The 17,605-nt window shown below is 43.7% G+C and overlaps 2 protein-coding genes across 6 annotated transcripts in view; one reads left to right on the forward strand and one right to left on the reverse strand.

The window, feature by feature from the left end:
• The window catches only part of DPH5 (diphthamide biosynthesis 5), a 37,143-nt gene extending 26,470 nt beyond the window's left edge, over nt 1-10,673 (reverse strand). Inside the window, exons 1-4 of one of the 2 annotated variants that reach the window (XM_075936620.2) lie at nt 10,573-10,673; nt 9,850-10,016; nt 7,235-7,359; nt 1,546-1,654 (exon numbers count right to left, since the gene is read on the reverse strand). In XM_075936620.2, coding sequence (XP_075792735.2) covers nt 1,546-1,654; nt 7,235-7,359; nt 9,850-10,016; nt 10,573-10,576 — 405 coding nt within the window. In that variant the 5' untranslated portion in view covers nt 10,577-10,673. Of the gene's footprint in view, nt 1-1,545; nt 1,655-7,234; nt 7,360-9,849; nt 10,017-10,349; nt 10,483-10,572 lie in introns of those variants that run through there. The other variant, XM_075936621.2, reaches the window with a different exon arrangement.
• LOC102450245 (putative oxidoreductase ZK1290.5) overlaps nt 10,462-17,605 on the forward strand; it is a 120,569-nt gene continuing 113,425 nt past the window's right edge. For all 4 annotated transcript variants that reach the window (XR_016350267.1, XM_089780548.1, XM_075936618.2 and 1 more), the window contains exon 1: nt 10,462-10,593. Coding sequence is in view for 3 of the 4 variants with exons in the window: in XM_089780548.1 (XP_089636674.1) it covers nt 10,479-10,593 (115 nt within the window). In the remaining variant the exon portion in view is untranslated. The remainder of the gene's footprint in view (nt 10,594-17,605) is intronic.

Below are 17,605 nucleotides of genomic sequence, written 5' to 3' on the forward strand. Positions count from 1 at the left end.
AGTTCCCACCTTCTCTTCCCCCTCCCCCTGCTACCTCTGATACAGAGGCAGCAAGTGGGGGAGAGTGCATATAATAGACAGGATTAACCAATAAGCCCAGGCTTATCTCTGTTTGAAAAAAAAAAGAAAAAGAAAAAAGAGGAAGTGCTCCCTTCTTTTGGCTAAAAGGGACTATGTCCATCTCAAATGAAAGTGCCCTGGACATGCCTCTAATTGCTTGTTTACAACTTGCTCCTCCAACTGGCCCCTATGCTCACAGAGCCACACTGACTCTTCACAGGAGGCCTACACACCAGTCGCAGGACAGAGGCAACAAGTTTTTGGGGGCAGAGTTGTGTTAGGACCGAGCCCACTGTCAATGTTCCTCATTAGCAAGAGTAACAGCAGATAGTTGCAGGTGGATAATGTACTTATGATTAGTGACAGTACATGTTTGTCTAGCATTTTTCCCGTATGAAAAGCACAGAGTTTTCTGGACATCTATGAAAGGTGTCCAGTAAGCCTAGTATTTGCTTGCTGGACACCATTAGAAGATCATCAATACTGCCTTAACTTTGTAAGAAGCAGAGAAACCAGACCTACCATAGTTACATGGCTTGAGAACTGTTTATAGTGGATATTAACTTATCCCATGATTGAATTAAGGAGTTCATGTGAGTTTCCCCATCAACCAGGACCCATTTTCCAGATATATATAAAATGAAAATACTCTAGTTTCTTTACTTCCTTTGAAACTATACAGTTTCCAGCTGTAGATTCTTTGATCAGGGGGCTGGAATAGGGAAAGAAGTGAGGAGGGGAACATGAGGAAGGTTCTACAAGACAGGCACTATAGATGATGGCATACATTTAAAAATATTGAAGAAAATAGGTCTTTGTTTTTCTAAACTTTTGTGGGTCATGCAATAGGCTAATTTCTAAATTTCAGGATATATGGTTCTCAAACCTGAACTCCCCCCGACAGAACAACAACAAAAATCAAAGATCTCTTAGCAATTTGGAGGCATGGAGGGTGATTAAAGAGGTGAGGGTCAAGTCCACAGGGAAAGAACGTGTCTGATGATGAATTTTTATATCACTTTTAATCTGATGATTTGGGATAATACACACAACTATGTACGGACCCATTTTATTTCCAGTGACAGTATATTTCTCCAGGGAATAACAACTTCACCTTACAAGAGCACTGCCCGTAGAAGCAGTAAGCTGACAGGGCAAAAACTATCATTCATACACAATGCTTTACATATGAAATACCCAGAAAATACCACCTAGTTTTGTTCATGGGGAAGAGAAACAAGAATTGTCACCCATTTAGTCACATGCACGTCAACACAAACAGGCATTTTGCCTTTCAAATTTCAAGTCACATAATGATAAATGCATGGAACACTCTGAAAAAGAAATGCTAACACAATCTAAGAACTGGCCAGAATGTACATTTATCTTCCTTAAAGTTAAGATTGCGTCATGCAGCCCTTCCAAAATTTCAGAGACTGCTGAGTCTAATATTATCAGTTGTAGAACAGTATGTATAAGAGTTACCTGTAAACCACAGCAGCCCACTGCATTCATTATGGAAGCATTATGAATAACCCTGTATGGAATCCCCAGCTTTACTGCACGCAGAACAAGATCACTGTGTGTTGTGGCCCTGTGGTGAAGAAGGAATGGGTTATATGGACAAAATACTGTAACTGAGCATAACCATCAACACAGCTTTTTCTGAAAGAAAAATTAAAATGCATCATGAGTAAAGCTATGCAGTATGCCAAGAGGGCAGTGGTAATAAGACTGACTTTACTGTAACAATGAGTAGCAAAAGAGCTAAAAAGCAAAGAGTCACATGAATTTTACAGCTCTCCGCTGCTTTCTCAAAGTTAAAACTACAACAGTAGCATATTTATTACTTTTTAAAGTATCTTCTAGTAGCAACTTAAAAAAGAAAGTTCCATGTGTCCTTTGTCTTTTGCAGGTGTCTGCTGGACATCTGTTGAATAGCAAATGTCAGCATTGCTTAGCACAGAGAATAGCTTGGGCATAAATCCAGTATTCCTATAATTACTGTGAAACTTAGAGCCTGTGAAAATATGTTACAAAGACAGCACTACACAGCATATAGAACATATTTTAAAGATTTACACATTTTGCATACATGTATATAAAGTAGATATACATTAACCTGAAAAACCCACGCTTCGCTTCTAAAACTATTCTTTTTTATATATTTAAGTACTGAAGTCTACAAGACTAAGAGCAACATTCAAATTCACTCCAGAAGTAAATAGGGGCAATCCTCAATTAAACTTACCACAAACTAAGTTTGGCTCAATATGCCTGAGTGTCAATATATACTCCCTGCATCTTTGCGCTTGGACAAAACTCTCAGTCAGGTTTAGGGATGCGAGTAGTATACTACCCAGTAAGTCTAGGCTAAACACATCTCCTCCCCGCGCCTCTGTATCACAGGCAGCAAAGATGGGAGGAGGGTGGGGGAGAAACAGGAGCTGGTGCAAGCTGGCTTAAAAGCTAGCTCCCCATAGCATTGTGTCTGCGGTGTCGCTTGTCCCCCACTGCAGCCAGCCCAGCAGCAGCGCAGGGAACACAGGCTGCTCTGGCAGCAGTCCCTGTCCAGGGGAGAGGAGGAGACAGCTCTCTCCTGGGACACCCCCCCCCGTGGACATGGGCTGCTGAACCCAGAGCGAGCTGTGACTGAACAGAACTTGCTCAGTCCTGGCTCGTGCCAGGTCCGGGACCTACCCTCACAGCAGCTCTCCATTTTAAATGTAGTTGCTCTTACTATATTTAAAATGCAGAGCTGCAGCAGAAGTAGGTCTGGGACCTCGCATGAGCTGGGACTGAGCAACTCCAGTTTAGTCCCAGCTCACAACAGGTACAGGACCATGGTGGCTCTGTATTTTAAATGTAACAAGAACCAGCCTGGCTCTTACTACATTTAAAATGCAGAGATGCAGCGGGAGTAAGTCCCAAATCCAGTGTGAGCCAGGACCGAGCACCTTCCCTCATCAACTAATCATGTAGTCGATACAAGTTATATCAACTACACAATTAGCCTGTCTCTTAATATCTTTATTTGGGTTAATGGGAGCTTTGCCCAGATGAAGATTGCAACTACTATAAGCATCAGAAGCTCAAATAGACCCCAGATAGTCTTATTTTTGGATTGTAACGCTTTATTTTAAATTAATTATTTTATATGGTATACATACTTGTTAAGATGTTTAAGAAATATTGCACTCACCACATTACAAGTGAAATGTGGTAATGCATTCATTTAAATAAGAATGCTGTCAAATCTGAACAATGGTTTCACCCGGACTCCTTTTCTCCTAAGGTACCTCAGTCACTGCTGCTGACTCCATAGGGAAAGTAGTAGTATCTGGCTGAAACTCAGTAATTAAATAGGAGGGCTGTTTTAGCTCTGACATCCTCTGTAGTTCAAGCCTAATTCCCACAGACTTTCCTCAGTCCCTGGCCTGACCACTTCCCAACATTAATGTATTTGTTACATTACTACTTGCACAGCTCGGTGCTGTGGATATTGACACAAATGTGGCAGCAGCTGGCGAGGGTGGGAGGAAGAGTCCGTTTTTAAAAATACGATAAAGTCTCATTTATCTCTACTGCAGACTTTCTAGAAGAATCTGAATTACGGGCAGTCAGGAAGTGCTGCTACAAATAGACTGTTACCTCAGACAACAGCAGTAAGGTAATCTAGGCTTTGAACAGCTCCCTCATTAACTACAAAACTCTCTCCTATGCTTACTCCTCTTCCATGAGAAAAGGAGACACATCTGCACTGAGCAAGTGGGAGGGCTGGCTCTTCAGCCTTGTCTCCTTTTCTCCAGATCCATGGCATAAGGGCTCTGGAGACGGTGTGTATCTGCTAATAGTGAACAGGGAAACAGCTGGCATTATTTACTGCAATCTGCTCTAATCAGCATCTCCTCCCAGTGGGCCTCTGTGCAAGGGTAGCAGCACAGCTGCAGGCAGTATGTTCACATAATGGGGACACAGCCAGTTACAGCAGGGAGTCTGAAAGAGTCAGTCCCGTGCCCTTGTCTATGCCGCCACTGGGCTAGCACCAGTAGCACATTTCCAGGCTGTAGCAGTGATGGAACCACTTTCATAAAGTGGATGGAAGTGGGCATTTATTTCAGTCATGACACAATGCTAAAAGTTTTCTGTTTTACATTTACTCATTCTACCACTATTGCAGTCACAACAGCAAATACATCAGTGGTGAGGGATAAGAACTTAAAAATTCCATCGTAACTGTCCTTCGTGTAGATGCCTTTGAATCAGCAGGATGGGACATCTCTTACCTGTGGGGCTGAAAGCCCACTTACGCCTCTGTGCACTCACTAAACCTCTCTTTGAGGACAGGATTACCTGAAAACTCAGGTCAACTTGTGGAATTTCCTAGCTCTGTTACCCTCACACAGAGTCTTCCACAAGATAGGACAATTCTGCCCTTGGTTAATAGGAGCAACCAGCCAATCACCTCATAGACCCACCCCCTTAGGAAGCAAGTGTATGTAGAGCAATTAGGTAGAAAGAGACATCTGAAATTGGGTACATTAAATTTCAGAATATTGTTCTTCAGTAAATTGCCTTCAATACTCTTGAGACTCCAAACACTGACTGACTTAAGTACACTCCATGGACTGTTTCAGGCTGCTAACTGGTAAATCTGTCACAAGCTTTATTAATTTTATATCTACTGCTAAAAATAATCCATATTTCCCTCAGATTAAGCATCAAAATTCACATATTATAGTCTGAACAAGTTAGCAAGAGAACTTTAGTTTCCCTTCTTGTTTGCAACTTTTCCTCCATCTCAAACTGATTTGGCCCCAGTTTAGATGGCCACTCCAGAGGGAAAAGTTTCTAAAAGGAACATGAATAAATTTCTGAATCTGAGCACCTAAATTAAACTGTTAAATCCATAGTGAGGCACTTAAGTGGCCTGCTCTCAGAGATGCTGTGCACTGGCAGCTCATATTGATAGCACAAGTTCAGGGTGCTCAATCTATCTGAACAGCAAGACACTTTCATTGGGGTGGGGAGACTACCTTTAGATAACCAACACTGAAAATGCTATATAATATACTGCCCAATGCTCTAGAACAACATCACCACCAATTAACCAAATGATCCTTGCATGGAAACCCTCACATCCCCCTGTATGGAGACCCACTGAAGTCAATGGGACTCTACCCAGACACTGCCCACACAGATCTGATTTCAGAATTGGGGCCTAAAAGCAACGTAGGCAATATAAATAAAAACTTTAGAAAACTATTTATACTTCTTCCAAGACAAAGTACTATGCTATAATAAAAGCATATGTTTCTAATCATTAAAACATTGGAATACTCATCTGCAGAAGCAGGCCAGCTGACTCCACACAACCTCCAATTACATTTTGATGGGCACAGATGATACATTAAACTTATTTCTCAGTCACAGCAAGAGGCTATTGGTACTTTAGCTTTAACTTGAACCTTGATTTTAATGGCAAATGGACATTGTAAGTATAATTATGTGAAGATTTCTAAATATCCAGCATCAACTATACCTACATAATTTAATAAAAAAATATTCCCAGGTTTTGTATGTACATAAGTGACTCCTCTCCTTTATAACCTCCCACCTACTCAACACCCTTCTCAGCAAACTGTGCTCAGTGATTTAATTTTTCCTGTGCCCCTTCAAGCTATGATACAAGTCTTGGATCACCAGCTGGAGACAAAGAGCTCTTCTGTATGGCTTGACATTACAGATTGATGATGGTTGATTAGATAAGCAGAAAGACATCCTTCTGGTGATAGAAAAAAAAGCTATAGCTTCCAGAAGGAATAGCAAACAGAAATAGGAAACTTAATAAACCAAACTGAAAGGACATTTACAATGACCCAGACATCCAAAAATCTAGAATAGTTAAAACCATAAGCATGTGCAACTAACAGCCAGCATTCAACTAAAAAGCAACAGAAAATACCAACCACGATTAAAATATAATCAAGAGATGCACCATATTTTGTAATAGCCTAGAATAACTTCTGCTAAACTGATAAAATCTAAAACAATAGTTTTTTTTAATACCGACAGCTTCGATAATGGCAATTAGTTTTATAGCAATCGCTTGACTATTGAAGGGAAAATATATAAATCTATGCGAGAGCCCATGTTCCTATCTGATAAGGATGCTTTGCAAACTGGATGTGAGATCTTCAAAACAAGACTGATAATAAAGTTTGAACTGTTTATTTGCATTTGTATTAAATTCAAATCTAGCTAGATGTGTACAAAAATGAACAGGAGACACTCTTCCGTTGATGAAAATGGAATATTTCTTTTTACCAGTATGAAAATATAGATACTGTTGTATCACACAGTGCGTGTCTCAGGGAAGAGTGATAGAGGTGCATGTGTGTAGGACATAGTGGGGGGAAAGATTCAGGGCTGAGGCAGTCCTGTTTGATTACCCTGCCCCGTGCTGCTCCTGTTCCCAGCCAAATGAGAGCTATAGGAGCAGTGACAACAGACATAGAAAGGGAACTAGGAGTGCAGGGGGGGAGGGTATTACAGCACCCCAGGCTCCTGGCCCTATGTGCCAGGGTCCTAGCTGCTGGCCCCATACCACCAAAGCTTTGCTCTAGGGATGTGATCAGATAACCAGTTACATGGTAAACATCACCCTTAACAGCTGCCTCAGCTCCAAGTAGGGTGGGAGTCAGCAGCCTCACATGGAAAAGGGGAGGTCTGCAGCTCCCTTCTGCCCCACTGGAGACTGACAACTCCCAGCCCACAAGCCCATGTGGGATGGAAACCGGCAGCACCTCCCCGCTCGCTGCCTCTTCTGGCCCCACATGAGGCTGCCAACTCCCAGCCTCTGTGGGACAGGAGCTGACAGCCCAGCGCAGAGTCAGAAGCAGCCAGGCTAGAGCAGCCCCTGCCATGGCGAGCTGGGATGGTCCCCTACCCTGTTTAATCAGTTATCTAATTCAATGGAATTTTACATTCTACTTTGCTCCTGGTCTCAGCTCTGGGCATGAAGAAGGACCAGGTTAAGGCAGATGGGTCAGAGTCCCAACCCCAGCCAGCCACTTTTTTATGCATGCAGTGCACCAGCTTATTTTCACCTGTGGTGCTCCCATTCGTTAAGGGCTAGAAGCAGCCAGATGAATAAAATGTTGCCTTTTCTTACCCAAATGGATCACCAACTACAAGAAAAGCAACATCACAAAGATCAGCATCTTTTAACATATTATCTGCTTCTTGCTCCACGGTTTCTCTGTCAGCCAGAATCAGTTCTCTCCCATAGAACTCCTCCTAGAAAGTGAAGAAAAACATCAAAATGAGACAGCGGATGACTTCCATTTGTCTCAGTTTGTTTTCTGCAGTATCCAACCAGATATTGACATTCACTAAACCTATGCTATGATTAATTTCTTTAATATGTTGTAATTAACCAATCTTTAGCTCATTCTTCATTAGTATTTCCAGAGAAAGGAGACTCCAACAGCTGATGCTTGTTTTTTTTGCACTTTAGATTCACCCTCTAATTCTGGTTCTTCCCACTGAATACCTTTCCATAACTGCTGATAACACATTTTGCCTATGCTCGTCATTGGACAGTCAACTTAGTCACTTACATCCCTACTCTACATCAGAGACAGCAGCGCAAGGTGGCAGACGGCTCCCCTGCATGCTCTTCATTTAAAACTTGAACGAGCCTGCCAGTCCGAGTTTTAAATGCAAAGCATGTCAGGTTTGTTGCGGTTAACCAGGATGGAGATGGCTGATTCTAAACATTGTGGTAGAAATACAATGATTGTCTTATTTTAGATCAACAGTAAAGCACTTGAAAAGAAGAGTCATGCTGGGACCCTATATGCCAGATTGCAACACACAAAGCAGGGAGTTAGGTCCAGTACAAGAGACAACATTGCATGGCACAAATACGGGGCCGTTTTAGCAATCCATTGCAGGCCAGAGTCCTTTTTTGATTCCCTATATTGTTACTCATATGTGATTGCCCTCTAAACCATTTAGCAACCAATTTCCAGGTGTCATCTACTTTGAATGTCTTAACATCCATTCAGCCATGTCCTAAGGTTACTTTTTTCATTTTAAGAACTGGCTATCTATTCCTGTTTTTTGGTTTCCTATCACTGATCCAGTTTCAAAGATCAAAGATCAGAGAAGGTCTCTCTCACCCTAGGAATATTAGGTGTTTCATGAAAAGCTTTTTGAAAGACTAATAATAGCTATATTGTTTTGTTCCTTTTTTTTTCTTTTGGTAATTAAACATGTAGAGCTACCTGGGGAATTTCTTTTGATGGAAAATGTAGATTCTGCAAAAATCAAACTTTTCCACACAAAATTTCAATTTTGCCTAAGTTTTCCACCAAATATTTTGTTTCTGTTAAACCTAAATCAACAAACTGAAACATTATGTTTTAAATAGTTTAAAATGGAATTGACATCGGCCTACAGTGCAGTTGTGCCTCACAGGAGCAATAGTTCAAGTGTTTTACACCATCATATTTGTCCTACGGAGTGCACTCTATACTACATCTTCCATGATGTACGGCGATCATAGGTACATACCATTTAACATTCAGCAGACCAAAACCAAGATTTTGTACACACGGTGCATTAATCCACACAGCAAACGTACAGAGTTTAGCATGCACTAGAATTTTGTGTACTAACTGGCCTGTGTGGATCCTGCTTCTGGGCACTAAAAGTTTTTTTAGTGCATGTTAATGTAGTCCCATTTGAAATACTACTATATTAATGTGCAGTAGGGATCTTTTAGTGCAGTGGTTTTCAAAGTATGGGCTGTGACCCAGTACCGGGTCCCAGGCATAGGTCGCTTTGCTGCAGGATGACCACACTGCACCCCGGAAGTGGTCAGCAACAGGTCCAGCTCTTCGGAGGACCATGGTAGGGAGCATTCCAGGGATGAAAGTGCTGCCCCTGCCCCAGCACCAGCTCTCCACTCCCTTTAGCTAGCTTCTAGCCAATGAGTGCTGGCAGGGAGAAAGGGGAGGAGTGTATGCTGGTGAGAACAGCAGGCAGATTGCTTGCACACCTCTGCCTAGAGACTGAACCTGTTGCTGACCAATTCAGGGATACAGCATGATCTGTGGTGCAAGGACAAGCAGGAAACCTACCTTAGCACCCCTGCAGCACTGCTAATTGGGAGCCATTGGCAGTAACCTTGCACCCCAATTACCTGCCACAGTCCTGAGTCCCCTTCTTCATTGCTTGCCCATCCCCACCCTGTACCTCTCATTCTAGTCAAAAGATATAATTATGCTGGATTGCGGGCATCAACAATTTTCTTCCACTGTGTAATGCGGAAGAAAAAGTTTGAAAACCATTTTTTAGTGTGCACCAGCAAGGGTTATTGTGTGCCATACAAGCACACAATAGAATTTATACTCCTCTGCTATAAAAGCAGCTCCTTAAAAAATGCAGGTAAACAACAAAATGTTAAGCATTGCTAAAACCTGACTTTTTAAAACATTCTGTTCCATGAAGAAAAACCCTGATATTTAGACTCTGTCCCAATTTGGGATGAAAACAAATGTTGACGTATCGAAATTTCCTGTGGATTAACAAGCAAGAGAGACTTGTTCATATCCAGCACATGTTGGTTTTTCAGGACTCTATTTACACTCCCAAACGTGTTTTAATGTTCTTCCGAGCTGCATTATTGTTTTTCCTAAGTAATGTTACTGAGCCACAGTTCCCTGGATCTCTCTGTGTCTGAAACAGCCAGAGAAAGGACTTTCAGCTCAGTGAACCTACCAGTACTTCCTTCCCTACGGTGAGGATGGATGTGTAGGCCTCCAGGTACACTCTGCGGCAATGCTTTACCACCTCCAGTCCTCTCACGGTAATGTCTTTAGCATCCCCCAGCCCCAGACCAACCAGATAGAGCATCCTAGCCCCACGAGCCGGGTCCAGAGCGAGACCTGCCAGGGGACGGAAACAGGCATCAGAGAGGCTCAGCCCGTCAGAGACGCTCCCCCTGCAGCGCTCTGGCTGGGCGGGCGCTGGCAGACCTCGGGCCCTCCCCCCAGGGGGACACCGGACAGGGCAGCGCGATGTCCCTGGGGACCTCGGGCACAAGCCCCCCCCCCCCCCCCCCGGCTCGCAGGTCTGCGCTGCAAGGTTTCCGCGCCCAGAGCCGCCGCCAGGCTGCCACAGCGGCGCGCGGAGGCGCCCAGGCCACCCTGGGAGCGCGCTGCGCCCGACTCGCTCCGCTCGGGCGGGGGGGGGGGTCTGCGGCCCCACTAGCCAGGAACCTGTTCGCGGCGGCCCCTTCCCGCAGGGCTCGCGGCTCCCAGCCGTAAAGCCCGCCTCGCTTTGCGGCGCTTTACGACGGCAAAGGAGGCGTAGGGCAGGGCTTAGAGACAGTTGCCCGATGCGGCTGGATGAGCCGGTTTATGGAGACGCGGCTCAGCATGGCCTCCTGGGCGTCTGGGCGGGCGCTGAGCGTCCCCACGCTCCCCCTCGCCAATGGCTTACGCATCCCCGTGCTGGGGCTGGGTAAGTGCCCCGCCTCGCACCGCTGGGCCTGGGGGTCGCCGCTCTGACCCGGCCGCACGTCAGCCCCCCTGCTAGCGCCCTGTGCCCGGCCCCTCCTCCCCTTCCCTGCCACCCCTCCCCCCACACACCAATTCCCGTGTTACTGCTCTGCCGCTGCCCTAGCCCGCCCTTCCCCTCGCCACATCACCCCCAGTGCCACTGCCCTGCCCCCGTGTCACTGCCCTGCACCAACAGTCCCAACATCACAGCAGCCTATCACTACCTTGAACCAGCTGTTTTCTAGTAACAACATAATTTCGAGCCTGCTGTCCAGTGCTCATGCCACTACTCTGCCCTTTCCTGCTCTGTACCACACACCAGCCCATTGTTGCAGCTTGTTTGTTTTCTGTGTGAGGCTTCAAAAAGTCGTAAGGTGAAGTATCTTAAGCCTTGTTGAAATACACACCCTCCCCTATTCAGAGTAAGAGACTGTGTCACTTCATGAATATGCCCCTTCTTTCCTACCAAACACTTGTTTCCCTGAAGTGGGGACTGTAAAAGTTGCCTATAAGTAACCACTATGTTCCTCACAGAGTTTGGAAGAAGGGAGATATTTGGGATGAGTTTTCAAAAAGCACCTGTGTTCATTTGCAAGTGTGCACCTTTAATTGCATATGTAAATTGAGCATAAATGGCTAGTTGGTTGTGTACCTAATTATCTGCTTGTGTGATTACCTGACTTGCACATTCAGTCATGTAAAGGCATACATTTTCTGATTCAGTATTAAGACTTCAGCCTTTCTCATATAAAAATCAGTTCATGAATGTGACAATAAAATACACACAGTGAAATCATTCAGCCACAGAGCAAGGTGTCTTTTTGGCATATGTAAGTTTGAATTACTATTGTGATGTACCTATGTACTTAGTATAGGTTCTGTATAGGACAATAAACACATTAAATAAAACCAGAACCCTCCTCCTCCAGAATGAGGGAAAATGTGGAGTGGTGGATGTGTCTTTCCCTCAGAAATGAGGGAAAAATAAGTTGCCTCTGCCATCTCTCTCTTGACTGTTTTTTTCTGGGTTCAGTAAATTTGTTTAAAGCAATGTTGCTAGCTCTTGTGATTTTATCTTAGGTCTTTCAATATTAGGTGTTTTTCTTAAAGCACCAGTTGCTAGATTCAAAAGTCTCTGGAGGAATCTCAGCTTTCATTTTTTTTTATATATAGTAAATATAAATATATAGCCCTCGTTGCTGCAGGCAGATACTTGAAAGTGTGACCTTTGTGTACCCTAAAGGTTCAGACAGCAGAAGGCAAATAACTCATCTACTTTTTAAAAATCTCATTTTTGGCAGCGCAGGAGATAACTCATTATTTTTATTTTCATTATTATTATTATTATTATTATTATTGCTTAGAGTTGTAATACTGTAAGGTATCACAAATGATTGCTATATACAATACTTTTATCACTGTTCTGGTACAAGTTAGCTCTTCATACAAATAACACATATGGTTACTGTAACAGAAAAAAATCATAAAATATTTCTATACTGTTTTACTTGGGTGCCTTGGCATATTTGACTGAACTTTCTATACAGTACAGTGTTTCACTGTTTTGTTGATGGTCAGCTGAACTTCCTGACTCAGACTCTAGAACAGGGGTGGGGAGCCTCAGGATCTGGCTGTTGTCTTGTCTGGATCTGGTCCCCAAAGCTCAGCCTCCCCCCTGCTTCCCCGAGCATTGGGGAGCCTGCACTGGCACTCCAGTCTCTCCCCCGTTTCTCCCCTGCTGCCTCACTGGAGGGTTGGAGCACGGAAAGTCTACTAGGCTGGGCCCTCCTAGGTTCTGGTGTGAGAGGAATGTGGGGAATGTCTTTTTCCTCAGTTGGAGGCCAAATCAGTAGGATTTTTTTTTGGGGGGGGGGGGGACTTCTCACTTGTATGCAGCTCCTAACTGATTTTTCTGTGGGTCAGTGGCCCCTAACCCAAAAAAGGTTCCTCACCCCTGCTCTAGCAGAATGACATCATTTACGTGTACTGCTCTGGGGAGATCTGCGCTCTTTCCTGTATGCACAGTGTGTCCCATACTCTGTAAAAGAGTATTTATTACTGTAAGAGCAGTTGCCAAAGTGAAACTGAAGAGATATCAGGCAGGTGTATGTACAGAAAACTTCTTGATTTCTCCCCCCGCCCCCCCAATTTTACTAATTTTGATTCTCTCTCTCTCTCTTATTTTTACATCCCTTCTTTTTTCCAATGGAGAAAAATTAGGTGGGGAGTAAACAATTTTTTTGCCATTTTGAAACAAAATTTCCAAAAATTCAGGTTTTTTTAAAGATGGACAAAAAATCAAATGGAAGAAATATCGACAAGCCCTAATGTTCAATGTTGCTCTTAGATCAGCCCAAATGATCCTTCTAATCTTCTGCTGAGAAATCAGAAAGCAACTTACAAAAATTCTAAGATAAACACACTCAAGAAAATGTAGAAATACTACTTAAGGTATTCTTTCTCTGAGAGAGTTGGATAATAAAAAATTAGTTAATGGGGACAAGTCAGCAGTAGGTATGTAAGCAACTAGTTGACTACCCAGTAAGCAAGTGCTCCTCCCTTCTTCCCCCCATTGCAGCCTCTATCACAGAGCACAAGTAGGGGAACATGAGTCAGTGCTGGGGGGAGCCAGCTTAAAAGTTGGTTCCCCTTCCCCAGCACTGTCTCCACAACAGGAAAGGGGAGGCAGAGGTCAAGGGGGAAACAACGTGAGCAGAGATTGAAATAGTCCTGTTCACACAAGTCCTAATCCTGCTTCTCTCCCTTTGGAATTGCGGGTTCCCACTGTCTTCCCCTTTGAAATAAAGAAGAGCCACAGGCGGTTCCTATACATTTCAGAGGGTAAGAGGAGGAGCAAACCACTGCCTCTCTCCCTTTGAAATATACAAGAGCCGCGGGCAGCTCCTGTATATTTCAGAGGGAGAGAGGCAGAGGGAAACAGCTGAGTCTCTCCCTTTGAAATAAATTAGAGTGTACATTTCAAAGGGAGAGGCACAGTAGGAAGTACCCCCCCTTATCAACTAATTGAGTAGTCCATGGAAATTCCATCGAGTACTCGATTAGCTAATTAATCAAAATTTAACATCTCTAGTCAGCAGTACACCTTAGTTTAAGTCATCATCTCACTCCTGCCTATTTTGGACTCACATTTTGCTTCTTGTCTTGACTGGAAGTTTTGTATGCTACTCATATAGTGGAGTTTGATCCTTTGGTTTGAATATCAAATCCGTGAATGATTGACTTTTCTGAGAAACTTAAGTGGGGGGCACCAGGTTGAAGGGTGGGATGTGATAGAGTAATACAGGGTTTCTGAAAGTGTTCTGTGAAACCACTTTGAGAAACACATCAACTGGCTGCCCCAGATTATTTATTGGCGCTTCAGCCATGGAGCCTCGCGGCTCCCATTGGCTACATTTCATCCTTTACAGCCAAAGGGAGCCACAGGAAGCAGCATGGGCCGGGCTACCGCTTCGCACTGCTCTGCTTGGCTGCAAAGAGTGAAACGGAGCCAATGGAAGCTGCGAGGCACCAGTAAATAAACAAGCTAGGACAGCCAGTTAATGTGTTTCTCAAAGTGGTTTCATGGAGCACTTTCAGAAACACTGGAGTAATATGTCTATTTCCTAACATGTAAAGTGTGAAAGTGTGGCAAGGAGACATAAAGCAGGTGCCTAAGGACTGAGAACATAATTTTTCAAATGCTTTGTTTATTAAGGGTTTATAGAGGTGAATAAAATTAGACACATGCATAAATTTGCAGGAAGGTAAGATGAGGTCATGAAAGGGGAAACAAATATTCTTTGCTCAGTTAAAGTTAGGGTAAAATTTTCAGTGGTTATTTAATCAGTTCATGAAAACAGTGAAGTGGATCACTATATTAAAAAGAGTTACTCATTTTTTGCTTATTTGCTTAAAGTCCACAGTTCAAATCCAACTGATGAATATTAGGCCCAGGAACCTTGTGTCATTGACGGGGATGCTGTTGCATAATAAAAGTCTGGCACTTTCAGCAAATATATTCTGTAATACAAGCACGGTACTGCCAACCACAAGTGGTCAAAAATCATGAGTCAGGCCCTCAAGAGTCACGAGGGAAGTTTAAAAATCATGAGATTTAAAAAAATGAGGTTCTGGGGGCTATATTTGTTTTCTGTTTTTGAGTCTTCAGCATCCACATTCCGCAGCTTTTCTCTGCAACCATGAGAGCTAGAAATTTTTGAAAACAGAAATTCTCATTTAATGAAATAACTCCAGGGGCCAGAACTTTAAGAAGAGCACAGAAAATCACAATAGAAGGCAACACTGCAACCAGTGATATAAAGCAAGTTCTTTGCCTGATATTGTAGTCCTAACACAGATATCAAACTTGCTGCCAGTCGGTCAATGTGAATTTGTATTGAGCTCTCTCCTGGGTTATGGTTTGCTTGGTTGGTTGGGTTTTTTTGCTGAAGGCTACCAGATATCATTTGCCTTGCTTTTTACTATATCAAACCCTTCTTTGTACTATAGTAAGGTAATGACTTATTTTGAAAATTTTGGAATTGGAATTTTTCAGGATTGAGGCTGTACTGTTCGTTCATGCAGTGGGCCAAATACTAGTGCTTAATAGCTATAATATGATGCTAAGTGGTTAAATATTGGCTTTTATAATAACCATTATTAATGAAAACATGTTTCTTAAAAAAATCATATTCTATGCCTGATACTAGGACAATGATAGTGAAAACATATTTGTGTCAATAAAAAAATTAAAACACAAAATATTGATAGCATAGCAAAGAATCCAACATTAGGGCTATTGAGCCACTTGAGGGAGCTTTGTTTAGTTAAAAGAAGAAAGTAGAAACCTATATGGATGCACAATAACTGTTTTGATCAAAGCTAGCGATGGGTCAGAGAAATTACATCATAAAAATCTGCTTAAAAAAAATAATGGTCCTATAGCAATTTAGAGACCAATTAAAAATATAGATAATAAAAAACTATTGTTGTTAGTTATAGACTAATACAGCTACCCCTCTGAGACTTATAAAAATCAGCTGAGAACACAAACTAGCCAGAATATACCCCTGCTATGCCTATTCAGGCATCAGAGTTTCCATAAAGTTTGAAAGAAAGGATTTCCCTCTTTCTTATCAGTGAAGCAGAGCAAAGCAGATACTCCTTTCCTCTGTTCTTTGAGAATTAGAGAAAAGGATTTTCTTGTTCATTGAACTGTAGTTGAAATATCCTGAAAAAATAAGTTTCTTTTGGATTAGAACATTCTTTTTTGGCATCTCTAGTGCCCCAATTACATATCTGTCCCTCACAGCCATCTGAATTTGCTCCTTGGCTGAAAGTTCTGCAGAATACAAGCATTAAACTGACATGAAGTCTGAACTTCCTTCTTATTCCCAAAGATTGTCCCTCCATAAAGTCAGCATAACAACATGTAGGTGAGACAGTATGACTACAACCTGTGTTGTCATAGCCCACGCTATACACTATGGCTACGTCTACACTGGCCCCTTTTCCGGAAGGGGCATGTAAATTTCACTAGTCGTCGTAGGGAAATCCGCCGGGGATTTAAATATCCCCCGCGACATTTAAATAAAAATGTCCGCCGCTTTTTTCCGGCTTTTAAAAAAGCCGGAAAAGAGCGTCTAGACTGGCCCCGATCCTCCGGAAAAAGTGCCCTTTTCCGGAGGCTCTTATTCCTACTTTGAAGTAGGAATAAGAGCCTCCGGAAAAGGGCACTTTTTCCGGAGGATCGGGGCCAGTCTAGACGCTCTTTTCCGGCTTTTTTAAAAGCCGGAAAAAAGCGGCGGACATTTTTATTTAAATGCCGCGGGGGATATTTAAATCCCCGGCGGATTTCCCTACGACGACTAGTGAAATTTACATGCCCCTTCCGGAAAAGGGGCCAGTGTAGACGTAGCCACTAAGTTGATAGAGAACTTCAATTTTTCCGATGTCCAAAAAGCACAGACTTTCCTATATAGAAAGATGGGACAGGGATAAGTGGAGACTAAAGCATGGCAAATAGATCCCACAAAGTGGGAGCAAAGTACCTGGAAGGAAGGGAGTGGCTGCAGCCCTAGGGCTGAAATAAATACTGTATAGTCTAGTGGATCTGCTGCTACTCTTCAGTTTGGAGCAGCGTTTCCCAAACTATGGGCTGCAGCCCGGTATTAGGCTACAGGAAAAAAATACCGGGCCTCAGCGTGGTTGTCGGAGTGTTCCGGGATCCTGGAGTGCCCGTGTGGCACTGGGTCTGGCAAGCCGTTGGCCAGCCTGGGCATAACCTGCAGCCCGATCTTCTGGCTCCCGGAAGCTAGGGGCGTAGCTAGGGGAGGTCGGGGGAGGAGGGGAGAGCCGGCCACGGGAAGCAGCACTGGACAGGGGAATTGGGACAGGCTTTGAAGATTTGGGGAGAGGGGGCTGGCCGGGAGATCGAGAGGAGTAGGGAAGAAGAGGCTGCCAGAAGTAGGGATTGCTTGGGGCATCGGGGCTGGCCAGGAGAGACTGGGGGGCCGGCGGAAGCAGGGCTGCCAGGGGGCGCGAGGTCAGGGGTAGGGATCTGGCTGGGGAAGATGTGGGAGGTGGGGGAGAGAAGCGGCCGCTGGAAGCAGGGCTGGACGCGGGCAGCGGGGCTGGCCAAGAGAGATGGGGAAGAAAAGTGGGGGAGAATTGGCTGACCCGGCCATATGTAGATCTCGGGGCACTGCTCCCCTTCCCCCTGCAAATCACGAGTGAGTCCTGCCTGGGGATTCTATTATGTCCCCCCACCCTCACTCCCTCAAGGAGTTGCGAACGGGCTGGCTGGTAGACACACTCATGCAGCCTGAGCACATTTAGGAGCCAGACAGTTTGAAACTACAAACTGATACAACTAGCAATAATAAAACGTACCTAATGAGAAAATACCAGACATGTTATATGTCTGGTATTTTCTCAGTTTCTTTTTAAGTGTTTATATTTTTGGGCTGTAAAAA

The sequence above is a fragment of the Pelodiscus sinensis genome, chromosome 9, assembly GCF_052426305.1.
Source record: "Pelodiscus sinensis isolate ZL-2025 chromosome 9, ASM5242630v1, whole genome shotgun sequence".
NCBI classification, from domain to species: Eukaryota; Metazoa; Chordata; order Testudines; family Trionychidae; genus Pelodiscus; species Pelodiscus sinensis.